At 37.0% G+C, this 27,058-nt stretch overlaps 1 protein-coding gene across 4 annotated transcripts in view; it reads left to right on the forward strand.

Moving 5' to 3' along the window:
• The window catches only part of map3k4 (mitogen-activated protein kinase kinase kinase 4), a 47,724-nt gene that overhangs the window by 14,558 nt on the left and 6,108 nt on the right, over positions 1 to 27,058 (forward strand). For 3 of the 4 annotated variants that reach the window (XM_058384837.1, XM_058384841.1, XM_058384840.1), the window contains exons 4-20: positions 4,711 to 4,968; positions 9,981 to 10,133; positions 10,710 to 10,867; positions 11,031 to 11,147; positions 11,276 to 11,375; positions 12,763 to 12,846; positions 13,858 to 14,127; positions 17,047 to 17,196; positions 18,466 to 18,627; positions 18,781 to 18,914; positions 19,091 to 19,169; positions 19,320 to 19,398; positions 19,540 to 19,633; positions 22,404 to 22,495; positions 25,916 to 25,996; positions 26,207 to 26,431; positions 26,512 to 26,582. In XM_058384837.1, the coding sequence (XP_058240820.1) occupies positions 4,711 to 4,968; positions 9,981 to 10,133; positions 10,710 to 10,867; positions 11,031 to 11,147; positions 11,276 to 11,375; positions 12,763 to 12,846; positions 13,858 to 14,127; positions 17,047 to 17,196; positions 18,466 to 18,627; positions 18,781 to 18,914; positions 19,091 to 19,169; positions 19,320 to 19,398; positions 19,540 to 19,633; positions 22,404 to 22,495; positions 25,916 to 25,996; positions 26,207 to 26,431; positions 26,512 to 26,582 (2,307 nt within the window). The remainder of the gene's footprint in view (positions 1 to 4,710; positions 4,969 to 9,980; positions 10,134 to 10,709; positions 10,868 to 11,030; positions 11,148 to 11,275; positions 11,376 to 12,762; positions 12,847 to 13,857; positions 14,128 to 17,046; positions 17,197 to 18,465; positions 18,628 to 18,780; positions 18,915 to 19,090; positions 19,170 to 19,319; positions 19,399 to 19,539; positions 19,634 to 22,403; positions 22,496 to 25,915; positions 25,997 to 26,206; positions 26,432 to 26,511; positions 26,583 to 27,058) is intronic. The other variant, XM_058384838.1, reaches the window with a different exon arrangement.

Raw genomic sequence — 27,058 nt, forward strand, 5'->3', positions numbered from 1 at the left:
AATAAAATTTAACCGTTTTTACAGCCTTGTCTATCAGAATGATGGATAATGATTTACTGCAACATAACTTTTGATTCTATAACCCTAACCCACACAACACTGTACAAACACACTTTTCCAGCCTGAAACAGATACTAACCCCTTGACTTTTGGCTGTACAGCTAGAAGGAGCTGGATCAGTTCCAACTCTGCTTCATGGACTTGCAGCCTGCAGTGCGGGGTACTTCTACTACTTAGCAGAGGAGTTGGCTAACTGCATCTGGCAAAAATACAGTATTTTCAAAAGATCTGAATTTTCTAATATGGTTTATATATTTATATACATTTTCTCAGGTACGATGGAATAAAAAAATTCTATTACATTAGAGATGGACAAAAACTAGGATTAGTTATCTTAGTCATCCATCTAAAAAAACTCTATTGGAGTCTGCTGCGTACATATTGAGAACCTAATAAATACTGTACCATTAATAAAAGTTTTAGGCAGGTGTGAAAAACTGCTGTAAAGTAAGAATGCTTTCAAAAATAGAAATGATAGTTTATTTTTATTAACTAACAAAATGAAAGTAAATGAACAGAAAATCAAATCAAATTTAAAAAAATATGTTCCAAACATCTTGTGGAGCTAACCATAGACCTTCTGTGGATGTAGAGTGCCTTGAATCCTTCTGTCTCATGTAATCTCAGGCAGAAATGCAGCCCCAAACTTGCAAGGAACCTCCACTATGCTTCATTGTTGCCTGCAGACACTCAGTATTGTACAGCTCTCCAGCAAACAATCTGCCTCCTGTACAGCCAAATATTTAAATTTTGACTCAAGTCCAGAGCACCTCCTGCCATTTTTCTGCACTACAGTTTTTATGTTTTTGTGCATAGTTGAGTCTTAGCCTTTTTTCACATCGGAGGTATGGCCTTTTGGACACAATTCTTCCATGAAAACCACTTCTGGTCAGACTTCTCTGAACAGCATATAGGTATACCTGGTCCCACTGGTTTCTGACAGTTCTTTGCTGATGGCACTGCTGGACATCTTTCGATGTGGGAAGGAAGTAAGCATGATGTGTCTTTAATCTGCTGCATTAAGTTGTCTTGGCCAACCACTGCACCTATGATCAAAATAGCTTGAACAGCATGTCTTGAAACCTCAGCCTGCTTTGAAATCTTGAAATCCAGAGAGAAACCTTGCTGATGCAGTGTAACTACCTTTTGTTATATTGGTGTACTCAGTCTTGCCATGGTGTATGACTTGTGACATAAAACATCTTTCACAACCTCACCTTATGCTGAGTTCACGCTGCAGGATTTTAGCCCTGATTTTCAGTCAGCGACAGGTTTTGCCAAATCACCGACAAATGCCCAAAATCGAAGGCAAATCTGGAGCTTGTGCACGCAAGTGAAAATCATGCAGTGTGAATTACCAAAGACGTGATCTAAGAGAGTCGCCAATGCTTCTCAAAAGTCCTGCAGTTTGAAAGGAGTTCTGACTGAAATATACCTTGGGGGGATGACCTCCAGCCAATGAGTGAGCAAGATGTTGTTGAGGGAAGTTCAGGGAGGAGTTATAGACCACAATATCAGCAAGCACGGCTTCGGTTGGAGCACAATATTATAGTTTAATAGAGTTTATAGGTTTAAATATAGTTATATCAGAATAAATAAGCTTTACAATTATTGCAATGTAATAATTCTAAATTATTCATTTGCAGAACGTATAATCCTTGTTCCCTGTGTCTCCCCAACCACTTCCTCCTTCATAATCTTTTTTTCTTTTTCATTCTTTCGCTGCAATCAGCACACAGACCATTTGGATCGACGGGATCTTGCGTTATTTTATTTCCTTATCACTCCTTGTGTGCGTTTGGTTCAGTTTGCAGACATTGCATGACTTCACAATAGGAAGAATCGCCGACAGTGTGTAACCCCCTGTTGCCGATCCATCGTGCAGTGTGAACACAGCAGCGACTGAATGCTCCCCCAGATAGTCGTGCACTGTGAAAACAACGGTGATCCGACCACTTTGAAAATCGTGCAGTGTGAACTCGGCATTAGCTCATTTAATGACTTGTCTCAGTTAATGTCTGTGTTTTAATCTACATATGAAATTGATTATCATTAGCACCTGAAATTGATCTGGTTTAAAGCCAAAGGTTAGTCACACCAAATATTGATTTGATTTAGATTTTTCTTCTGTTTGCTCACTTTGCATTTTGGAAATATAAACAATTAAAATATATATTTTTGAATGCATTCTTACTTTACAGAACTTATTCACAACTGCCTAAAACCTTTGCACTGTACTATATATTAAAATGAAAGTCAAAAATCCCACGTGTATATATATATTTTCTTTTAGGATTATTTTACTAAATTATTTATATATTATTTTAATATATTGGTTTGCATCATATTGTATTTTCTGCTTCTTATTGTAATTAGGGTGCTATCAGTAAAACTTCAAGCCATCCCCTTATTCCCATTGGTTGATCTCAGACACCAAACCTTGACTTTACAGTGGATTTAAAAGGTCTACGCAACCTTGTTAAAATTACATTGTTTGGGGATTTTAGAATATAAAACCGGGATACATCATGTCCTAACCAAAAAAATCTAGTGGAAAAGGGAAGCAAAGAAAAAAATAAAGCTTCCTAACTTGCACACATTTGCACATCCTTTTAGACAAGGGCATGTTCTCAAAATGTACCAGCTACATTCAAATTCGCATTTAAAAGAAATCATCATAGAACATTCTTTAATGAAGAGATTCTGATTAACCCTGAATACAGATCTCTTTCAGTAGGATTTTCTTGACATTACCTTGATTTCCTCTGACTGCTAAAGCCATGGTCAACAAAAAGCTCATACAGCATGCACGATCTTTCATTGTGAAAGAATATTGATTAGAAGAGGGATACAATTTCTAAAACATTAGATGTGCCATGGAATACTGTGGACAGAATCTTTTTACCATGGGAAAAAAACATCCAAGCTTACTTAATTATTCAAAATCATGTGATTATATACAACATTATTCAAAATCAAAATGTGTTCTATTTCTATTTTAAAATGTCTCTATATGGTTTTCTCTTGAATATTTTTGGAAGTATATCCCATTAAAGGTGGAAAAAGGATATGACCTAATTTGTATTGGGTTAGATTTATATTGTGTAGACTTTTTTATATCCACTTTTGGATACATCAGACACCAGATAGGACACTACACAAATGGCTGCAAACAGCTTGGGAAAAAAAAACCAGTGTTTTGGAGCAAGGCTACTAGTGTTCTATACGTTATTTTGCATTTCTTTTTTCACTTTAACAAATTATGGGTTTTAGTATAAATAATGCTGATTGAAATAATTTCTTATATGTGAAAAAGTAAAATTTCACAACAGCACACATACACTGTATGTCTCTATTTGCTTGGAAAGCAACTTTCCTAATAGTATTGCAGTCCTGTAAAGCTCTGAACGGTGTTTATGTACCTAATGTTTGTGATTTGTGAAAAACATTTTGATATTTGTACGTTTTATACTTTGCTGCTGAGTGATGATGTTTATGTTTAGTGCTACATCTATAGTGCTATAGATCTGGTCAGAACACCCTCCTATAGAATATACTTACAAATACTAAGAGTCAGCATAAACTAAATGAAACCGTAATTAAGAATTAGAGAAAATAAATGTAAAAATTCCACAGGTTTGCCCAGCTATCCAGGGACGGTCATTCTCAAGAATTATTCGCAGTAATTATCATTGTAACAATATAAAGTGATTAGATTCGATTTTTAGTGAGATTGCCCATGCTAACCCCTGTCCATTGCTGAAAGCTTCTATGAGGATCAAAACTAGACCATGGAGTAATGGAAAAAGGTGCTTGGTCTGATAAATCACATTTTCATTTGTCACTAGGATGCAACTATGAGAAGAAAGCAGTGTTTAGCTGGGAAATCTTAAATTCTTGCATTCATCTGGATGTTGCTTTGACATATACTGCCTACCAAACCACTGTTTCAAAACAACACTCATCATGGCAGTGGCCTCTTTCAGCAGTATAATGAGCCCTGACACACTGCAAGAATTGTTTAGGAATGTTTTGAGGAATTTAATGTTTAAGGTGTTGACTTGGCCTCTAAATTCCCCAAGTCTCAATCCACTATCCAATAGCATCTGTAGGATCTGCTGGGAAAACAATGGATACCTTGCAACCTACACTGCTAACAATTTTTTTCCAGATACAACAGCACGCCATCAGAGGTCTTGTGGAGTGCATGCCACCAGTGATTCAGAACTGTTTTAGTGGTAGGAGGATTTGTGGGGAAAAACTTGTGTACCTTTCATAGCTTTTTCCATTGTTTGTCAGGATTAGAAGGAGTTTCACTCCATTTATCTATGTTACCTTTACAGATAAATTACAGCGATGTTTAGTTGACACGACTGAAATTATATTGTCTTTAAAGACTAGTGGAAGGTTAAGACAAACATTTACTTTATATTGGATGTGCTTTATTGCCATGTTTTTGTGGGTTACTATTTCATGCTTTATCTTTTATTTTGCAACAATTCTTTTCATTTACAACAGTTCATGACCCAATCATAAAGCATGTCATAACTCACCAGTTGACTGCTCTGTATTACCAGTATATGGATTTTTAATTAGTGATAATAATTGTGTACACATTATATTCAGTTTGTTTCTATTTGTATTTTTCAGTTGTCAGAGGTTCCAGACTGTTCCTTGCTGTACAGTGACTACCTGCCTGAACTCTCTCGTCACCTGGCTGGATATTTGGAAGAGGAATCAGCTTCAGGTCGAGTATCATGTGTGGAGCTACAAAATATGAACCTGCCCTCTTTTCGTCCCGCCTTCTTGGTGCTCTGCCGTGTACTGCTAAACGTCATTCACGAGTGCCTCAAACTGCGCCTGGAACAAAGACCTGCTGGAAAGCCCTCACTGCTCAGCATCAAACAGGTGCTTACATATGTGTGCAAATGCATTGCATTTTGTTTTGGGTGCCCCAACTCTGTACTTGATGTCCTGCCAGTCGTAATGTTTAATTCTAACAAAAATATTCTTCTGTAATCCAAACCAAAAAATACCCATATAAATATATGGATAATAAATTAAGATGTTTATCAGATTCAGAGTCAGAATCACCAAAGAGGTGCTTAAGAGACCATGGTGGGTCTTGGATATCGTGATGTGGATGGAAAGAAAAAAGGATGTTTTTGTGATGAAAGGTTTTAGTCTTGATGGACTACAGCCTGCTGGAGGAGACTGCCTCAAAAACATTGTGTTCATGGTGAGAGGGGTCAGCCACAATCCTAATTGCCCTCTTCAGGGTCTTGGAAGTGTACAGGTCCTGAAAATGTCAGATAGCAGCCAATTACCTTCTCAGCACAGTGAATGATACTCTGCAGTACTATTTTGTCATTGGCAGTGGCAGCAGTATATCATGTAATAATGGAGGTGAGTATAGTTTTGTTAATGGAGAAGGAGAAGTGCACTATCATTATTTTTGGCAGGTTGCCACAGGAAGTACAACTGCTGGTATGCTTTTTTTAATAAGAGAGTTTATATTCAGCACCCGCTTGAGGTTCTGGGTGATAAAGGAGTGGAAGGAATCCACAGTATCGACTGTGGAGTCTCACAGGATGGTGAGGCTGGTTTCTCCCTAAAGTCTACCACCATCTCCACTGTTTTCACAACACTGAGCTCTTTCTGCACCAGTTCACCAGATGGTCAATCTCCCCCTATAGGCAGATTCATCCCCTTCCGCAATGAGCCCAGTGAGGGTGGTGTCACCAGAAACTTCAATAGTTTGACAGGCCAGGGACTGGAGGTACAGCTGTTGGTGTACAGGGAGAATAGGAGAAGATAAACAACACATCATTGGAGGAAACCAGTACTGATGGTCTGGGAGTCAGAGATGAGTTCTCACATGCTGCCTCCTGTCAGTCAGGAAGGCTGTGATCAACCTACCGGTGAAATCAGGCACACACGGCTGGAAGAACTTGTATGATTGTATTGTAAGCAGAGAAATCCAAAAACAGGATCTTGCATAGGTTCCTGGTGAGTCCAGGTGCTGGAGGATGAAGTAGAGGGCCATGTTAAGTCATCTACAGACCTGTTGGCTTTATAGGCAAATTACGCAGGGTCCAGGAGAGGACGGACAGCAGAAGGTGCTCTTACAACTTAATTACCACAGAGCAACAGGTCTGCAGTCATTAAGTCTTGTGATCCTGTTTTTTTTGTGAGGGATGGGAATGATGGTGGAGGTCATGAAGCAGGCTTGCACATGGCATATCTCCAGTGAGGTGTCAGATATTACAATATGACACATTGTATTATGATCTATAAGTTTGCTGCAAGCAAAACATTTCAGTGTTGCATAAATATATTTTTGAAAATTAATTTTGAAAGTTATTTCACACCTTGTTTAAGGTAGTACAGTATGTTGTTTTTCAAAGTAGTGTAAATTTAATTCTAAAACTCAAGGGCATAAAGGGTTTCAGTTACATTTACATAACTGTGTGTCATCAGTGTGGAACTTATTTTTTGTGGCTACCTATGTGAAGATGGTATAAATAACTTCAAACGTGTTGAATTTATATATATAGGTTTTAGTGTAATTCCTAGTTTACCAACATAAACAACCTGATACCTGACCTACCTCCTTGCCCAGCTTGTTATGCGGGGCTGATATACAGTGAGGGAAAAAATTATTTGATCCCCTGCTGATTTTGTACATTTGCCCACTCACAAAGAAATGATCGGTGTGTAATTTTAATGGTCGGTTTATCTGAACAGTGAGAGACAGAATAACCACAAAAAAATCCAGAAAAACACATTTCAAAAAAGTTATACATTGATTTGCATTTTATTGAGTGAAATAAGTATTTGACCCCTTTGCAAAACATGACTTAGTACTTGGTGGCAAACCCTTGTTGGCAATCACAGACGTCAGACATTTCTTGTAGTTGGCCACCAGGTTTGCACACATCTCACATCTCAAGGAATTTGGGCCCACTCCTCTTTGAGGATCCTTTCCAAGTCATTAAGGTTTTATGGCTGACCCTTCAGCTCCCTCCACAGATTTTCTATGGGATTAAGGTCTGGAGACTGGCTAGGCCACTACAGGACCTTAATGTGCTTCTTTTTGAACCACTCCTTTGTTGCCTTGGCCGTGTGTTTTGGGTCATTGTCAGGCTGGAATATCCATCCACGACCCATTTTCAATGCCCTGGCTGAGGGAAGGGGGTTCTCATCCAAGATTTAATGGTACATGGCCCCGTCCATCGTCCCTTTGATGTGGTGCAGTTGTCCTGTCACCTGGGGATGGTGTACTTGGGGTCATAGGCAACATTCCTCCTCCTCCAAACACGGCGAGTTGAGTTGATGCCAAAGAGCTGGATTTTGGTCTCATTTGACCACAACACTTTCACCCAGTTCTCCTCTGAATCATTCAGATGTTCACTGGCAAACTTCAGATGAGCCTGTACATGTGCTTTCTTTAGCAGGAGGACCTTGCGGGCGCTACTGGATTTCAGTCTTTCACGGCGTAGTGTGTTACCAGTTGTTTTCTTGGTGACTGTGGTCCCAGCTGCCTTGAGATCATTGACAAAATCCTCCAGTGTAATTCTGGGCTGATTCCTCGCCGTTCTCATGATGATTGAAACTCCATGAGGTGAGATCTTGCATGGAGCCCCAGACCGAGGAAGATTGACAGTCCTTTTGTGTTTCTTCCATTTGGGAATAATCGCACCAACTGTTGTCACCTTCTCACCAAGCTGCTTGGCGATGGTCTTGTAGCTCATTCCAGCCTTGTGTAGGTCTACAATCTTGTCCCTGACATCCATGGACAGCTCTTTGGTCTTGGCCATGATGGAGAGTTTGGAATCTGATTGATTGCTTCCTTCTGTGGACAGGTGTCTTTCATACAGGTAATGAGCTGAGATTAAGAGCACTCCCCGAGAGTGCTCCTACTGTAATCTCAGCTCCTTACCTGTATAAAAGACACCTGGGAGCCAGAAATCTTTGATTGATAGGGGATCAAATACTTATTTCACTCATTAAAATGCAAATCAATGTAGAACTTTTCTGAAATGCGTTTTTCTGGATTTTTTTGTTATTCTGCCTCTCACTGTTCAGATACACCTACCATTAAAATTACAGACTGATCATTTCTTTGTCAGTGGGCAAACGTAAAAAATTAGCAGGGGATCAAATAATTTTTTCCCTCACTGTATGTAGGTTATATATCCAAATGGACAAGCTTCATTTAATGCTACATATTCATTTGGTTTAATCCACTTTTATGTTAAACATAGTACATTAAACTCCTGATCAGTAATAGTTTCATTAACCAGTGCTTCAGATGAAAGCGATCTAATATTTATCAGCCCTAGCTTCAGATGATTGTTTGCATTCACTATAGTTTACTTTTAGCACTATAATTTAGTTTATGCTAAGGTTGCTAAAACAATTGTTTTTTTGAGATTTTTTACATTATTGTTTAGCCTGCAGAATAGACACAGTTTCAATATTGTGAACTCTGGGTTATGGCTCATTGCAGCTAGCAGGCAGTTGATGTCTGCTCCCTGTCCTTGGCTCCGGATTGTCACCGATTAACTAGGCCTGCTCTGAGACTATGTGTTATACTGCAGAAATGAGAACAGCACCTTCTCGAGTGGGATGTACACCATCCTGCCCAAACAGGCCAGCCTTTTCCTCAGTATTTCTCCAATTATCTGTAAAACCCACATTGTTTTCGGAGCACCTATCTAGCCTATCTTGTATTCTTTATAGCATGTAGAGAAATTTTAACTCTAAGTTTTACATTTTAATTTTTCTCTGACCTCTCTTCAACAAAGCATTTCCACCCACAGAATTTTTGGTCACTTACTATTTTTGTTTTTTTTGCACCATTCTTTGTAAATTGATGGTGTAACTAAAAGGTAATACAGAATTGCTACATAAGCAAAAAGCTTTCATTTAACTAATTGTGATCTTGTTAGAAATTCTTCTGTCTTGTCATAATTGAAGAGAGGAGGTTACTTAGTTTCCAGTGTGTCTAATTGCACAACCTTTGTTGATGTTTGCCATTTGACTCTCCTGAAACATTTAGCTGTCTGTCCTCAGCAGTGGACATTAGTTTTATTTTTATGATCAGATATCATATCAGTATTGTGTAGTGTTTTGTATATTAATATCAGGTGTCAGTATTACATCATTATTAAATCATATCTAATACACAAACATGTCTTTCAAGTGAAGTGTTAAAATAATATGGAAGTCCATATGTTACTTTTTCTTCTGAAACAAGAAGATTTTAGCAATTCCCTGCCAGCCTTTAAATACTAATTATTTGGAATGACTGGCAGTCATTTGTTTTAAAATTATTACAAAGAATCCAAATACATATTTATAAAGTATTAGGGTATATTCTGTATATTATATTTATTTCCCATCGGGCAGCATTTACATAGGAAGTGGAGGCACTCAAGTGGCCTGCCTTAACAGCCGTAAATTTATACTTTTGATTGTCTTACCTTTCATACTGAATACCATTGGTATAAATTGGAATGCCAACTTCACACCAAGCTTCTTTGCCTAACATCAGTGCCCAACAAATGTTGCTGAATATGAACATTTGATTAAAATATATTGTTTCAATACTCAATATTTAAGTGGTTCCAAATGGTTCAGCAATGATTTACTTATGGTTTATGTGCAATAAACCACCTGCAGCTATTAATTTCATTCAAGTTGTTTCAAGTGCATGACTAGAGACTGCAGACATGAATAAAGACTTTAACTCAAAAACTTGAGACTTTACTCTGAGATGATTTGTTTTCAGAGTTTAAATAATAATTTAAGTTATTCAAGTAATTAAATAAGTAAGTTAAATAAGTAATTTATATAGTTCATGTTTTTTGTGATTGTGGAAAATGACTAAAGATTTGTTTGTAACTGTTTTGCAGTTGGTGCGTGAGTGTAAGGAAGTACTGAAAGGTGGGCTCCTGATGAAACAGTACTACCAGTTCATGCTACGTGGCATCATTTCTGACTCCCAAGGTCTGCAGACCAAGGCCAACATTGATGAGTTTGAGGAAGATCTTCATGAAATGTTAGAGGCAAGTTTGTGGTTGTAATTTATTAAAATTTTCCAAGCAGTGCCATGTTAGTCAAAGAATATTTTCTTTTCTGTCATAAATAGTCTCCTCTCCTTCTGTGGTAGTGTCCAAATATATAACAGATTTCGAGACCCCCAAAAGTTCATGCCCAGAACATTGAGAGTCCATATGCCAGAACCAGTTCCTGGGATTGTATCTGGATTTAGCATAAAAATGTTTACAAATCATGGATGCTTTGGTGGACCTAGTGTTAATTTCTGTACCAATTGCATAATAATAGAGAAAATCTCTGATGAAGAGGAGACCAAGAAATCCCATTCAGTGACTGCTTGTGTAACAGGTAGTAAAGGATTTAATACATATAGGGTGAAGTCTGTCAGAGAGGTAGGATACAAATCAATCTAGAAGAAGTACCAATAGACAGACAAGAAAGAAGAATATGTAGGGGTACACTGTCAAATGCTGCACTGAGGTCTAGGAGAAAATTGATACTATGGGTATCAGAAACAGTAGAGGGTATTAGTATTAGCCTAACCAAATACTTCCTAACAAAGCAAAACTCAATAATGTATGCAGGTTTATTTTGGCTACATGCGCAGTTGGATTGAGATGTTGCAGCAGCTTCCACAAGCTTCACACAGCCTGAAAAACCTACTTGAGGAGGAGTGGAACTTCACAAAGGTCATCACTCCATACATCCGTGGTGGAGAAGCACAGTCTGGGAAGCTCTTTTGGTAAATTATAGTCTTTAAACCTTTCAATGTCTTTAAATATTTTCCTCATTTTCAACCTCTCAAATAGTTGGAGCATTAACATTTTTTTTGTGAAATTATTTTAATTTTCTTATTAAACTTTTAATTGAGTTGAAATTGAAATGTTTCCCTTGCTTGATTCCAGTGACATTGCTGGCATGCTCCTGAGATCAACTGGGGATTTTTTGGAAACAGGCCTTCAGAAGAGTTGTGATGAGTTTTGGGAAAGTGCTGATGGCAGTACTGCCTTGGATGAGATCAGGTAGAGAGCTAAATGACACAAGCCACATATCAAGATGTACACAAAGTTTTTGTTACTGAATAGATTGAGAGCTTGAGGTTTGTGTGTTGTTTACATAACATACAAATGTTGTATGACTGGCTACACAGGCGATCTGTGATTGAGACAAGTCGCTCTCTCAAGGAGCTTTTCCATGAGGCTAGGGAGCGAGCGTCTAAAGCCCTGGGCTTTGCCAAAATGCTACGTAAGGTAAGACAATCCAAAGTATATTAATTAACCATCTTTTATGTTTCTTATTGACCACAAGATAATGAATTCATTAGCTGAGCCAGTTGATGCTGAGACTGAGAGGCTGAAAATCACTGTTATAATCAATAGTGTTTTTTTCCTTCTTATTGTTATTACAGTAATGACCGGGTTATTATTGACCTGTTTCCACCTAATTTGATAGTTATCTCCCACAACCAACCTCCTATTCATTTTACAGTTATATTATAGATCGTTTATTTTATATTTTGATCATAATTACAACACGTGCTTAATATAATTACAATACTTATATACATATGTCAAAAAAATCTTATCCTATGGAATGGAAAATAATGGAATGTTTAAATTGGGGGGGGGGTAATTTTTTAAATATAATTTATTATTACTGTTAAGGAACACTTATAGCCCAGATGTTAAATTGTTGGCAGTAATTGTGCACTTATCTCCAACACTGTTGAGACCTCAGAACAGACAGGACATTAACGGCATTATGGCACTAATGGTATGAGGTGGATATTAGTGTCATGATTGTGCCACAGGTCTGTCCAGAAAATATCATAATCATCAAAGAAGTACATTTCTTTCCAATCAAAAGACAGAGAGCTTTTAGAACAAGAGAAAAGGGCACCTCTAAAAAATGTAGACTGAACTGCAACAGATTAATCCCAAGAATTTGTGAAGAGATTTGAAGCTGATCACTGGCTTTAAGAAAATGATTGGGGGAAACATAAGGGTGGTACAAATTGTGCCAATGAGCTGAGCCAGCTTTTTAATTGGTTCAACACTGGGTGTGCAGCTGTTCCTGCTTCCACATAAATAATCATGTCACACATTATCACAAAATACACAGCTATGACATCCCTCCCCTGTCTGCTCCACATCAGAGGTCAAACCAACACATTTGATATTCCGGTTCTCCTCCCTTTACTTCCTTGTTCCCCTAGAACCCAGAATGGATAGCTCACCTGCTCACGTCACTAGCTGGAAACCTGGACAGACCTGAAGGCCAGATTTCACTGGCCTGCATTCAATACAGCTCTGAAACTCAAATTACAGCTGCTGGTTTTATGATTTGATGTCTAAGAAGTCATCTGGCAACTTCTAGCAACTTTTTGAGCTTTCTCGTTTCTAAAGATTTTCAAAGTAATTCTTTGCTTTAAAATTGTCATTGATCCCTACATCAGTTTCTCTCTCTCACTCACACACACACACACACACACACACACATTCTCTCTCTCTCTCTCTCTCTCTCCAGTGCAGTGCCTTTCTTTACAATGCAACATTTTATTTGCTTGTTTTTTGTTCTGATTTTTTTATATATATACTTTTTTTTTAACCCAGAGAACTACATGCTTCTTTTCTGCAGGACCTTGAGATTGCTGCTGACTTCATCCTAACCAGTGGAGTGCCTTGTATCCTCCAAGCTCTGAAAGATAGAAACTATGTCAAGGTACTTTTTCCTCTTTGTTTTACTGTAAATAACGTCACCTGGCAATCAACAGTCTCAGACTAGATGCACTGCTACTTTTCATATCAAGGATGTCTAAACGATTTGAGAAGTCAGTAATTCTTGCCACAAATTATAGTTTCTCCCTGTTTGGTATAAACTGTAAGTCTTCAAATCAGATTAATAATTTAAGCAATGGAAATTATATTTAGTGGTGTAAAATGTATTTTGGGTAGCCATAAAAAAATTAAGTAGGCTAGACTAAAAGCCTGAAGTTAATTTTGTCTCTTGCTTATAGACAATAGCTTTAAATTTATTAAGGCTCAGTAGGACTATTTGTATTGTCTTTACTTGTAGGAGAATTGTTGAGAGTTAGGTGAACTGGAATAATAATAATACACTTACCGTCCACTTTATGAGGCACAAATGTCTGATCATTAGGACACTGATTGTGGTATTGAGGTCAGTACCAGGTGGACTGGATTGAGTATTTCAAAAGTCTGCTGGTAATCTCCTGGGAATTTCACACATACCACTTTCTAGAATTTGCATGAAATGGTGCAAAACCATACATAATCATGTGAGCAGCAGTTTTGAGAAATGCCTTGTTTTTAATGAAGTCAGAGGAAAATAAGCAGTTGAATATTATAAAAAAAAATCACCTGGTGTTTTTTAGTCTTTACCTATACAGTCTTGTGTTTAATAGCTTCAGAGACTTGTTCTTGGCTAAAAGGTATGGAACCTGATGTGATCTGCTTTCATAGTAGTGCATCCACCTTAAGGTTTCATGTGTTGTGTGTTCTGAGATGCCTTTCTGCTCACCACTGTAAATAAAACTTAGCACTCATTTATGACATTACAAGTGATCAATATATATGCACATGAGCATGAAAAATTTCAGTCTTTTTTTTTCCTCCTCCCTCCCCCAGTTCAGTTTGGATTACACAAACGTTTACGTTGACCAAATGATGGAGCATGTATGTGTATGCTCATGCACATTTCATTACTTTGCAGGTTCATATCCCAGGGTTGGATGAACTACAGGTCTTTGTCCCATCCAGCCTGATAGACCAGCGGCACACAATCTTGCAGTTACTGAATGCAGCAGCAGGGAATGAGTGCTCCAAGGAGCCAGACGAGATCCCTGAGGATGAGGCATACCTTCTTATGAGCAAGCATGGAGCTGGGGATGTGCCTGCTGAGGCCAGCTGGGCCCTGTGGGATGGGAATGTGGTCAAACTGGTACCACGGATGGAGACAGCAGATACCTTGAAAGCAATGAAGGTAAATTGACAGACAAAGTGATGCTATACTGCCTGAAAACTTCTGTAAAGCTGCTTTGAGACAATGTCCATTGTTAAAAGCGATATACAAATAAATTGAATTGAAAAATTGAAAATGCTCTAAAATGTATAATACTTATAAATACAAAGCTGCTGAAGAGTGTCATTTATGTCACCAAAAATATTATAATCATCTGCTATGTTTCATATGTTCCCACATTAAAAAATTGGTTTTTATTACGTTTAGTTCTACAAAAATCATTTTTTACTGGCATGTTGCTCATTACATTGCAATCGTAAAAACTGCTTTGAGGCACACACTGTGTTGGGCTAATGTTTGCTAATAAGATAGTAGATTTCAAGTCACTTAACTGGTATGTTTTTGGGAGTCGCATAGTCAAAAATATATAGTAAAAAGTATGTGGGCAACTAACCATCACACCAATATGTGCTTGTTGAACATCTTATTACAAAACCTTGGACATTAATATGGCTTTGGCCCCCCTTTGCTGCCATAACTGCCTGCACTCTTCTGGGAAGGTTTTTTGCTCGATTTTGGAATGTTGCAGTGGGGATTTTTGCCCATTTAGGCACAAAGGCATTAGCTTATTGTCTGATTTCAGATAAGAAGGCATGCAGTTGCTGTTTGAGTTATTTCCATAGATGTTTACTGGGGTCTAATGGGTCCCCTGGTGAAGGCAAATTTAAGTGCTACGGCATACAAAGATATTCTAGCCAATTGTGTGCTTCCACATTCATGACAACAGTTTGGGAAAGGCTCGCATATGGGTGTGATAGTCAGGTATCCACATAATTTTGGCCACACAGGGCTCAACATTAAATATTGTCCAGGACAAGTGAATATTTTTGGTTGGGCAGAGTAAAGAACAAGTAACCTGAAAATGTCACTAACAAAATACTAATAATAATAACTACCATTAACATGCACAATTAATCAATTTTCTAATCACGATTACAGATGCCACTAGATGCCAATATTTCTAGTTATTTAGTTATTTTTTATTTTTCATTTTTTCTCCTCCCCTTTCTGTTTCTCTTCTTTTGTAAAGCTGCTTTGAGACAATGTTCTTTGTAAAAGGTGCTATACAAAATAAATTGAATTGAATACCTAAGACGTACAAAATCCTTAAATGAAATAAGCCTAAAGATAGATCTAATTAAAATATAAACTGTTAAAACACTAAGACATTACAGTCTGAACATCATGACTTTCTATTATACAACTAATGCAGTATTTAAGTTAAAATACAGACATGACTTAGGTGAACAATGGACCAGAACAGACTCCATCATTTGGCTGTTCTGTCAGTTGATAAAGGAATTCTCAGCACTATAAATACTAGTATGGTAATTGACCGTCAAGTCTCAGAGATACTCTCTGATGATTCCACCCTCAAAGAAATAGGATAGAAAAGTCACCAAGATAAAAAGTATTTATAAAATATGGCATGCAGTTGCTTCAAACAATGGTATAAAGCTATTCAAAACACCATTTAATGTAAATTGTGATAATTGTAATTAATAATCACAATTACAATTTCAAGGGAATAATCAACAATTATGATTTTTGTCATAATCGTACAGCCCTACAATATAGGCTTTGTGATGTCAGTTATAACCAGGAATTTGCAGCTTTACTTGTCAAATGCAATTCCTGTTCATCAATAAAGTGAGAACCAGACCTAATATTCTCAAATTAATTGAAAATTTTACTAAGTAGTAATGGATGTTTGTTGCATTTATAATAATAGTAATGTACACGCACATAGTAGCCCTGTCTGGTTAACATTAGCCAGCACTATTGTGATTAGAAGTACAGTACCTCTAAGTACAAGTAGAGTTCCACGCTTGGCTGCAATTTGTGGTCACACTAAATGCATGCCTGAGTCTAACTGAACTATGCCTGTGCCCATGGTGTGGTAGTCACAGTAGTCGGACTAACTGCTTTTGGGGGTCAAATGTGCACAGCACAGATCTAGTGAGTACTCTAAAACAAATTATGAAAATGGGGAGAGGTAATTTATCCCTACCTGGAGGGATGAATTTGACTGTGTGAGATATGAAGAGAAAGATAGTGATTTAGATAGAAAGTAGTGATTTGCACTGTCAGTTGCATCCTAATCTGGCTAGCAAGTTCGTTATCATGTAATTATTGCCATATAGACTAATTGATTGACTAGGCTTGACTGTTTGCTTGGATAAGTGGTTTACTTACGATTGAGATACGAGTAAGACATTCATTGTATTAATTCACTGTATAAATTCACATTTGGAACTGTGGCAGTTAGCTAGCTGTCATCATCTTTCTGTTCTGTTATTTTAGTGCTTACACAACTTTCATATACTTTGCCACATTTTGAGGTCATCTTCACAGCTCCATACACCATGATATAATGGTACTGCAAACACTTTAGCTAGCCGCATCACTATCCAGGGCAAGTTTACTTATTTGACAAAGAAACAAGATTATTGCATATTTTCAGATGCAATCACAGCAGTATTGTTGCCAGCTGCCACACCACTATTTGTTGTAAAGTTGAATGACTTAAATAAGGTGTTATGAGTTGATGGAACACTATTTATAGCACATTACACCATGTCTTTTTTTTCCTCAAAGAAGTTAACTTTTTTTTTTCCTCAGACAATCGAATGAAAGAGTTACTTGTCTGAAGGACAACAACATGACAATGCTTAATGTCAAGCACCGACATAAAGTGTATTTCATCTAAATTTACTTGTTCATCAAAACCTTAATCACCTCAAGTAATTGTATCGCCTTTTACAATAAATCACAGAAAGTATATGAAAACATTTCTATTAGGAATATTGTCCCCTAATGCTTGTATTTGTTCAGTCAACCAAGCATTTTAATTTAAATATTTCTCTGGTAATAATTTAGGTGGACAATTTGATGCTGATTGTAATGCAGTCTGGCCACCTGGTGACGCAGCGAAAAGCCTTCCAACAGTCTATGGGGGAGCTGTTGACTCTTCGGCGTGAGCAGACTTCCAGCCAGCCCCTTATTGCCAAAGCACTGGAGCAGCTCAAGGTATTACTTTTCCTTTGCTCATTCCGGATTAATAAAAATAAAAATTTCACATTTATCATTTTTGTTCTGAATTTTTAAATTCCTATAAAGCTGCTTTGCAATCAAGTCCACTGTTAAGTGCTATACAATTTAATTGAATTTAAATTAGAATGTTATTATGCTAAATTGGACTGTTTAGGTTTTCATAACCCTGTATTATGCTAAACAATACTTAGTCAAAACAGGTTGTACAAGCTTGTACTCATTTGGCACAGGGCCTGAAGCACCATTTGAAATGTGATTGACTAAGTTTTTACTTTCAGTACTATGGTTCTGTGCAATCAATAATTAGTGTTGTGTAATACAGTAATCCCCCGCTATATCGCGGTTCAGGTATATCGCAGATTTTAATTTGGAACATAATATTTTTTTTGCAGATTTTCCCGGTATATCGTAGTATCCACAAACCTTATAATGAATTGTTTTTATGTTGAAATAAGGTCATTTTATTAATAAAGATATAATTATTAATTACAAAATATAAACATTAATTAAAATAAAGTAAAATGTTAATAATATATCAAATACTGTACAGAGTAGCATTGTTTAGGAAAGCGTGGTGCAGGGATGCTGAAAATCAGATTACATTACAGCTGGAGGAACGAGTCTGGCCAATCGAAATGCCCCATTCATTTAATCATGGTTGTGATTGGCTGCTGGCCATGTGTGCAGTTGGGGAAAGGGAAGCAGAATTCTCCAGCATCCCAGTTTTTCACGTGTCACTGTCCCGAGTGTTTGGTTTTGTTCTGTGTATGCTGTATTTTTAGGTTTTTTCAGCAAGCCCTGTTATGTCGCCCAAACGCTCTGCACTTTCTAAGGCTTCTGGCAAGGAACATACATACATACAGTACTCACTATAAATGTGATATTACTACGAATTTACCCAAAATTCATCTCGCTATATGCTTGCAAATTTTCTGTGTTTAAAGAGTGTGGGAGGGTCATTTACAGCTTAAACAATTAAAAAAAAAGCATTTGGGGGTGGTGTCCGTGTATCACGAGGGATTACTGTACTGCAAGATGGATAATAAACAAAAATGATCATGGATGATTGGTACACATACAGGAGATTCTTAAACAATTAACATTTAGCTGTGTAAAAACAGTGCTAATAAACAACTTTTATAATAACTTTGTTTAAGATTTTTTTTCATTTTGACAGCAGTGATTCAGATCCTGGTGTTTTTCTCTCCTCTCTCTCTCCTCTCTGTCTGTTTTTCTCCCTCTTAGAATGAGGCTCTGAACTTGTGCAGTAAGATTAACAGTGCCATTGACCGTGTAGAATACATGTTCACCTCTGAGTTTGAGGCAGAAGTAGAGGAGTCTGAGTCTGTCACCTTTCAGCAGTACTACAGAGAAGCCATGATTCAGGGCTACAACTTTGCCTTTGAGGTTTGCATATGCAGTTTTAATTAATCTCTGTCCATAGTAAATTAATGCACATTTTTATGCTTTTATTGATTTTTTTTTTGTTTGTTTCTAACTAACCTGTCCTTATCTATACTTAAAATAATTATACAGCATGTGATATTTTTAAATCTGTAGTACCATAAAGAAGTGGTGAGGCTGATGTCAGGAGAGTTCAGGCAGCGGATTGGAGAACGCTACATTGCCTTTGCCCGGAAGTGGATGAACTATGTCCTAACAAAGTGTGAGAGTGGAAGAGGTACTCGTCCCAGGTTAGCCCCTCTTCTTCTTCTTAGTCTTGTACTGAGCCCTGTTATTTGTGTGTGTTTGTGTGTGTGTGTTTTTTGGTGGTGGTGGTGGTGGTGGGGCGGGGGGTTGTGCAGCATTTTGTCATTTTCAAAAATCTGTGATGTATTGATGTGTTCTTTTTCTGCATATGTTGTGGTAGGTGGGCAACACAAGGCTTTGATTTCCTCCAAGCGATTGAACCTGTTTTTATCTCTGCACTGCCTGAAGATGATTTCCTGGTAAAAATGGGATTGCTAAAATCTTAAAAATACTTAAAACAAACTTTTTTTCTTAGATGTTAATGATGTCAACAATGGATTTTCATTTATATTGCACTTTTATAGCACTTGAGATCACTGTACACAGTGGGGTTTTTTTCTCCTCTGCAGAGTCTTCAAGCATTGATGAATGAGTGTATTGGCCATGTGATTGGGAAGCCACACAGCCCTGTGAGCGGTCTGTACCTTGGTTAGTGTTTCTTAGCCCTTATTTATTCAGTCCTGAAGCATAGTGTTATAAATTTGTGTTTTCCTCAATATTGAAAGATAATATTGTTTGTAGCTGACTTCCTTTTGAATTTCTTTTTTTTTCCAAATATTTTATTTCCAGCTCCTCGAAATAATCCTAGACCTGTCAAAGTTCCTCGATGCCATAGTGATCCTCCAAACCCATCACTGTTTATTCCCAATACAGAGGGAGCTAGGTAGGTCATGTATACCTGTGTATAGAAACCTAACATTTTCTTACCCTAACCCTTACCTTATCTACCTCAGGGTGTTGTAAACAATCATGATCAGAGATCACTTAAATCTTAGATTATTTAAACTGAAATTAAATCATAAAAATCAACAGTAGAACTCAAGGCTATGTTTAATGGTGAAAGTAAAAGCATTTTCACATGCAAAATGCAAAGAGAACTCAACGGAATGGGTCTAAACCATGCCATGTAGCCTTAAGACCGTTTAACAGTGAGGCTTCAGTTTGCTAGGTAGCATAAAGATGGACTCTGGAACAATGGAAAAAGGTCATGTGGTATGATGAATGCAGATTTATCCTGTTCCAGAGTGATGGGTGTATCCGTTGTTTCATTTCACTATGTACTGCATCAGCTATATATGAGAAATATATATATATATATATATATATATATATATATATATGAGAAATATATATATGTTAAATAAAGAATTGTTGCTCTACATAAAGATGGCTTAGGCTATAAGAAGATAGAAGACCCTGAAACTGTGCAAAAGACCTAGATCACTATTATTATATTTGTTGTTTTAGCAAGGGTATAATGCCCATATACAATTATTTCTCAGTCTCTTTGTTAGAATATAACCACAGAACACAGAAGTGATTATTGTAATGAAGGTCTCTTACACCAGGTTTGTGCAAGGCATACTTGACTTACATACAGTGTAATTGTACAGTTCTATATTCTGAAGAAACTTGAACAGGAATGGTGTAACAGGAAGGATAGCAGATAATAAACCAGATTTCAGATGTGGTGAAAGCTCACAAAGATTGGAATGGAGACCAATTGAAGAGAGTATTATGGCGTGACAAAAAGTTAAAATTTTTTGGATCTAATCGTCAACAGTATGTGAGAAGAAGAGTCTGAGCAAGTAAATAAAAGTGGTATAACAAAAGCAACAAAACATGGTGGAGAGTCTGTCCTGGTTTGGGACTACATTTTTGCCAGTGGTGGTGATGATAATTTCGGAGCTGATGGGATTATGAAAAATACAGACAGATTTTAATTGATTGATTATGCCATTCTTCCTGGAAAGCATCTGATTGGAAACATTTTCAGCACAATAACAATACCAGGCACACTACTAATGCAGTGATCATATTTTAAGAGAAAAACAGCTGATAAAACACTGACAGTCATGGACTGGCTTCCAGAGAGTCCAGACCTGAATATTATAGAGACAGTATGGGATCACCTGGAAGAAAGAAATAAAAGCCCAAATCTGAAGAACTCAATGACAAAGAAATGTGGTATAATATACCAATAGATTACTTCAGAAAACTTCTGGGAAGTCTCCCTAAGAATTCAAGATGTGCATAGTGCCAAGGGAGGGTACAGTGAATACTGATTTTTGCCTAAGGAAGCCATTTTGTTCTGAATATCGTTTTAATTTGTGTACATATTTCCTGTATTTTTTTGTATCTTAATGGCCATTCATATTTATATTTGGTACTGTTGTGAATACACCAAAGCAGACGAGGACTCTGAAGTAGTGTTCAGCAGGAATGTTTTATTGGAAATCAGAACACTGTGGTGGTACTGTAGTCACCAAGTCCAGTGAAAAGGAACATACATTGCGGTTTTAAAGGCCTTGAGTGGGCAGGCCTTGAAGGCGTGACAATACAAAAGCATAAGGGGTGATGCTCTTAAACAAAAAACCCCAAGGGAAGGTAGACCTCACAGGTGTCAACTCCTTGGTAAGATAATGCAAAAGCCTAGAGGTGATACTCTTAAACAAAGCATTGAATGGGAGAAAGATCCCCAGAGTTGACCCCCCAACTGTAAGCTCCTGTTCCAGTTCCTGATCACTGTCTGATTTGATCATTATTTGGTGGTGAGAGCTCGGATATGTAAATGATTATTCAAAAAGCAATGTATGTTACAGTAGTTTCTAGAATGACCTCAAAATATGTTTTCTTACAGTACCTTTATTAACACTGTTTTTTGCTAAAACAACAAAGCTGGTGGTGGCCTAAGACTTTTGCAGAGTCAAAGAATTAGTGTCTATAATAACCTCAGAAACTACATTGACCTATTAGTTCCTCATGGGCCATTGATTGCTGTTATAGAAAGGACATTAATCAGTTACATTATTTACTGTTTAGTGTCACCCAAATGTGGATGGGTTTCCTTCTGAGCCTGGTTCCTCTCAAGGTTTCTTCCTCATATCATCTCAGGGAGTTTTTCCTTGCCACTGTCGCCACGGGCTTGCTCATTAGGGATAAAATAAAATAAGGATAAAGTAGTTTAATAATTTAATTTAATAATTTATTTTTATTTCTAGTTATTTAGGTATTTATTTTATTTATTTATTTTCCCCCTCTCCTTTCTCTGTTTATCTTCTTTTGTAAAGCAAAAGAACTTCTTTTGAAGTTAGCCATCTAACAGTCCTCTCCAAACAGTATTGAAAGAGCAAGGTCAATTCAGTTGTTTTTGCTGTACTAACGATTTATACATATATCTAGTTATATCTAGCTTGATAAATGAGGCACTTTCTTGTTATTACAGTTTGTAAGTTGTATTACAGAGTTTATCAGATCAAAGTGACAATCATGTTGATATGTTTATGCTGTAATATATTACAAATTTGAACATTCTAAACACTTTGACTTAGTTTGCATGTTGCTTGTATACAATGGTAGGTAAAAATTTCCCAGAATAAGATTAGTAGTTTTGTTGCAGCTACATTGATACAGTGTTCTTTGGATTCTTCCAGTGTCCATGAGAATGACCGTCTTTCATCAGTGGCAGCTGAAATGCACTTCAGATCCCTTAGTCGCCACTCTAGCCCCACTGAAGACAGAGATGGTAAGAACTATGTCCAAGAGCAGTCCTGTTATATTTGGAATTGGTGATTACCTGGGCTTACCCTGTTGCTCAGGCCTTCATCATCAGGGTTTTGAATCAAGGGGAAGTCTTAAGTGATCAATATGCCTACAGATAATATACATGATATCTCTTTGCACTAATGAGGCCATTTTATTCCTGTTGAAAATTTTGTGATAATTGCCTATAGGCAGCACAGCTTTGTATGTTCTGCATTGCTTGCATTTTGTTCTTGTAAATTGTGTGTTCTAACACATCAGTTTTATAACCAGTGATCAATCTAGTTAATGTGTTGTCTTAGAATTATGCAAAGTTAAGCTTTCCCTCATAATGTTTCTCTGTGGGGTTTTTATAGCCTATTCATTAAACAATTTTTCTCTTAGCTCAGAGGTTTAAATATTAGCCTCTTATCTTATTTTGACAGAAGTGTGCTTTCAAAACATGTCTATCAAAAAGAGAATCTATTTCTAATAGAAATCATAGAAATCATGTACTTTCAATGCACCACTATGCAGAAGAACTACCGAATATTGAAATGTAAAATAGGCAATTGATTTATTATACAATTATACAATTTATTATACAAAACACAATTTAAATTTTAATTTAGAAAATTTAATAAAGAAATATAAATAAATAAAAAATAAAGAAAACTTAAAACAAAACAGCATTACAAACATAGGATGCTTAGATGTTAATGAGCTCTAGGATGTGTGATAGTAAAGCATCTCTCACGTTGTATAATGGATATGTTTATATACCCCTGAGACTTTTTGAAATGCATCAAGTCCAGAGTGCCAAATGGAAGACGTCCAGTTTTTTAATGACAGGATGAACCCCAAGCCTGGTAGCCCATCCTTAGTGTGTATACTAATTTGGTTCCTGAGAGTAAACTGGTAGGAACAAAAGACCAAAAGGTCTCTTGTGCAGACCAGGTAGGTCTCAGTATGTTAATGTGTAGGCAGAACAATCATGCATTGTAAAAAATAAAACTGTATGCAGTAATACCTCACACATCTGCGAGGTCAGGTTCCAGGATCCAGTGCGAGTGACGAGGTTTTGCGGATGTGTGGTAGAGTCACTAAAAATGCTAATACTGTACTGCAAATGCTTATTTTTAGAGTTTAAACCCTAAATATGACCCCATTCATGCTCCCAAAACACTTTAATTTCATTTAAGTTAGCTTAATACATTACCCTTAAAAAAAAAAGTAAATAAATGTTTGACATAAAAATTCGAGTACAGTACCGCCTATATAAAAAACCAAGGAAAAAATCACAAAGATCACTTATTCACGGAATATACGCGTGTTACAAGGGGTGGGGAGGATGAACCGCGACATCACGCATACAAAGCTTCATAGCTACCAGCCAATCAGCAGCTAGGTGAAACTGTTATTGCTCTGTGATTAGCTACTTCTGACCCTTCCAGCCAATAGTGTCATAATGGCTGTGCTGTACTGTACGTACATGATATTGGTGAGGTTCGATATCATTAAAATAACATTTATATTTTATTTATATTGATATTTTGTTGATTTTACTTTTATATTTATATTACTAAATTAAAAAACTAATTTTTTCTTAATAATTTCATCAAAAAGCATGAAAATATATATATGGCCACAAAATTACCCGTAAACACTTTTGCAGGATTTTGCGAGGATTGCGCCTGTCTGAAACATTCACAGATGCAAATTAGTTAGGTTCCAATGAAAATTTTGCAGATCAGTGAAGTCGCGAATCGTGAGAAGTGGATCTGCGAGGTATTACTGTACGGTAAATGTTTTGGGTTTTTTTTAGATTTGCATGCTCGTTATGATATCGCCATATTGCTCACCATTAATTGTGGATTACATTAATACCAGACACCCTGAGGAATATTAATATTTAAACAGTTTAACTGAACTCAACCGGGTCTAAACAATGACGCACAGTGTAAACTGGCAGAATGAAAAAAAAAACAAGGTTTCGCAACACAACCTGTAGTGCTTAATTAGTTTACTGTGCTGTACAACAGAAAACGCACGTATTTACAATATTTACAAATTTCACAAACAAGCCAAACACGGGGCTGGACAACGGCGGTGCTTAAGAAAAGAAAACCAAGTAAAACAAAATGATACTTCCCTAACACTGCTTTATTTTTAATACATCCTGGACTACAAACAAAAGTGAAACCAAAAACCTGCCTATACTGCGCTTCCCTTACAAACTTAAATACAGGGGGTGGCCCCGCCCCTTTCCTAAGGTGTCTATACAGTGTGATGTCCTACGTGTTGCACAGTGTATGAGCGCGCTCTTTCTTACCTGTCCGAGCCCCGTCAGCACAACACTACACAAACACACACAGCTGTACATACACCTCAATATACCAAGTACTTAGATAGACAAACAAACCACGCGATTGCACACATAAGTAGAAACAAAACGCGCCCGAGTGCGGTGTCAGTGTCTCGCTTTTATAGCCTGACTCTTCTTCCGGTTAATCTTCCGGGGCGGCGTTCGCGCGACTCGGCTCTTCCCGTCAGCGGCAGGTATATGGCATGCGGCCAACTGCATCACGTTCCTCCCAATCGGTTACGCTGTAAAAACAAAGCCATTATAATAACCGAAATACGTGCCGTGGCACGTAACAATCACATTCTTGATCACATTGACCTTATTGACAAATTACTGCCACAGTTTGTAAATCTACCGCATTATTATTGCTAGTGTACACTGAGCAGAATTTTTATTATTATTATTTTAATTCTGAATTTAGAGGTTTCTGCTATTCACTTATATATTCCAGGAAAAGCACCAAGTAAACTTTTATATTCGTTATATATGTTTATTCATGTCAGTGCAATTTTTGGTTTCTCAAGTCCATCTTTTACTTCTCCTCTAAAACTAATTTTAAAAAATCACAGATATGTATTCTTACTCTCAAATTTCAAACATTGAAAATGCAAAATTTTTATGTTGTTTTTGTCCTTCGGTTGCTCCCTGTTCAGGCTTGCCACAGTAGACCAAATGTGCACATTTGACTTTGATCTTGATACAGTAATTATGACTTGTATCAAGTTAGATATAACCTAATCTTCTCTGACAAACACTCATAAACAGCTCAGCTGCAATACAGGTGGGAAGATGTGCTCAAGTAAATTTGATACCTACTGATTCATATATGCATTTCTAGTGTAAAGAAGTCAAAAGAAATTATTTTGTATAACCTGCTGAACTACACCCAGTGCAGTCATAAAAAACAGATATGTAGTCCTTTTTTCATGTTTCCTAATATTTCTACTGTTGTTAGAAATGTGCATTTAGACTTAATACCAGAGACTTTTAATACTTGTACTGATTTAAATTTGTCATTTTGCCATTCCATTGCTCAGTTATTTTGTCTTTCCTGTTTAGAGCCATCATATCCAAAAGCAGATCCCAGTGCTGCCACTCGACGTAGTTGGGAGCTCCGTAACTTTATTTGCCCATCAAAAGGTTAGATTTAAAAATTTAAAAAGGCAGTCTTTACTTTTGAATATTGTAGTTAGTTGTTCTTACAGTGTTCATACAGTCTTTTCTCTACAGTTTTTTTCTCAGGTGTTTAACACTAGATATGTGCTCCCTGCCTTAGTTTTCTAGACTGGGAAAAAATTCAGAAGCATACAAACTTTTGAATTAATTTTTGCCACATTGAATTATCTATAGAATTTGTTTCCTTCTCCTCATTTTTCTTGGTAGACACAGCTGCATGTCAGAATCCAATGGAGATGGTATACCGAGCCATCTGCTCCTTTGAGGAGAAGCGCTATGCTGCGCTGAGACAGCGCAATGTTATTGGCCAGGTGTGCAGCACACCCAAATCCTATGACAACATTATGCATGTGGGTCTGCGCAAGGTCACCTTTAAATGGCAGAGAGGCAACAAGATAGGTATGGACATTCATTTGTCTCTCTAGTATGGACATATTTTTATTTAGCCATCTCATCTTGTCTCTATCATTTGTACACAGGAGAAGGACAATATGGAAAGGTCTATGCATGTATAAATGTGGACACAGGTGAACTAATGGCTATGAAGGAGGTATGGTGATATACAGTGCCTTGCAAAAGTATTCAACAGATTTGTCTAAAAATATGAGTGCAAATAAAAATTATGGCTTTTTGTAATCCATATAAACTTAATGAATCTAATTAATTAATTTAAAGTGGTACTGGTTATTGACGAAAAAAGAAAAAAAACTGAAAAGCGCTGTTTTACAATCCTTTTATGTTCAACTCCTCTGCATTTTAAGTAAATTACAGATAAAGGTACAGAAATAGCCAAGATGTGAAAAGGCAATTTAAGGCAAATTAACTTAAACAATTATAATATCCAAGCCATCTAATAACTTTGAGCCAAGTACTCTGCATACCATTAGCCTGTATTGGACAACAAAAAAGGTGAATGTTCTACAATGGCCAAGTAAAAGTCCAGATCTCAGTCCAATCGAAAGTCTGTTTGCTGTGTTTAAAAATTGTAATCCACAAGAGTCATACAGTTACAGTGTGCAAAGTTGG

Source organism: Hemibagrus wyckioides, linkage group LG29 (assembly GCF_019097595.1).
Source record: "Hemibagrus wyckioides isolate EC202008001 linkage group LG29, SWU_Hwy_1.0, whole genome shotgun sequence".
NCBI lineage: Eukaryota > Metazoa > Chordata > Actinopteri > Siluriformes > Bagridae > Hemibagrus > Hemibagrus wyckioides.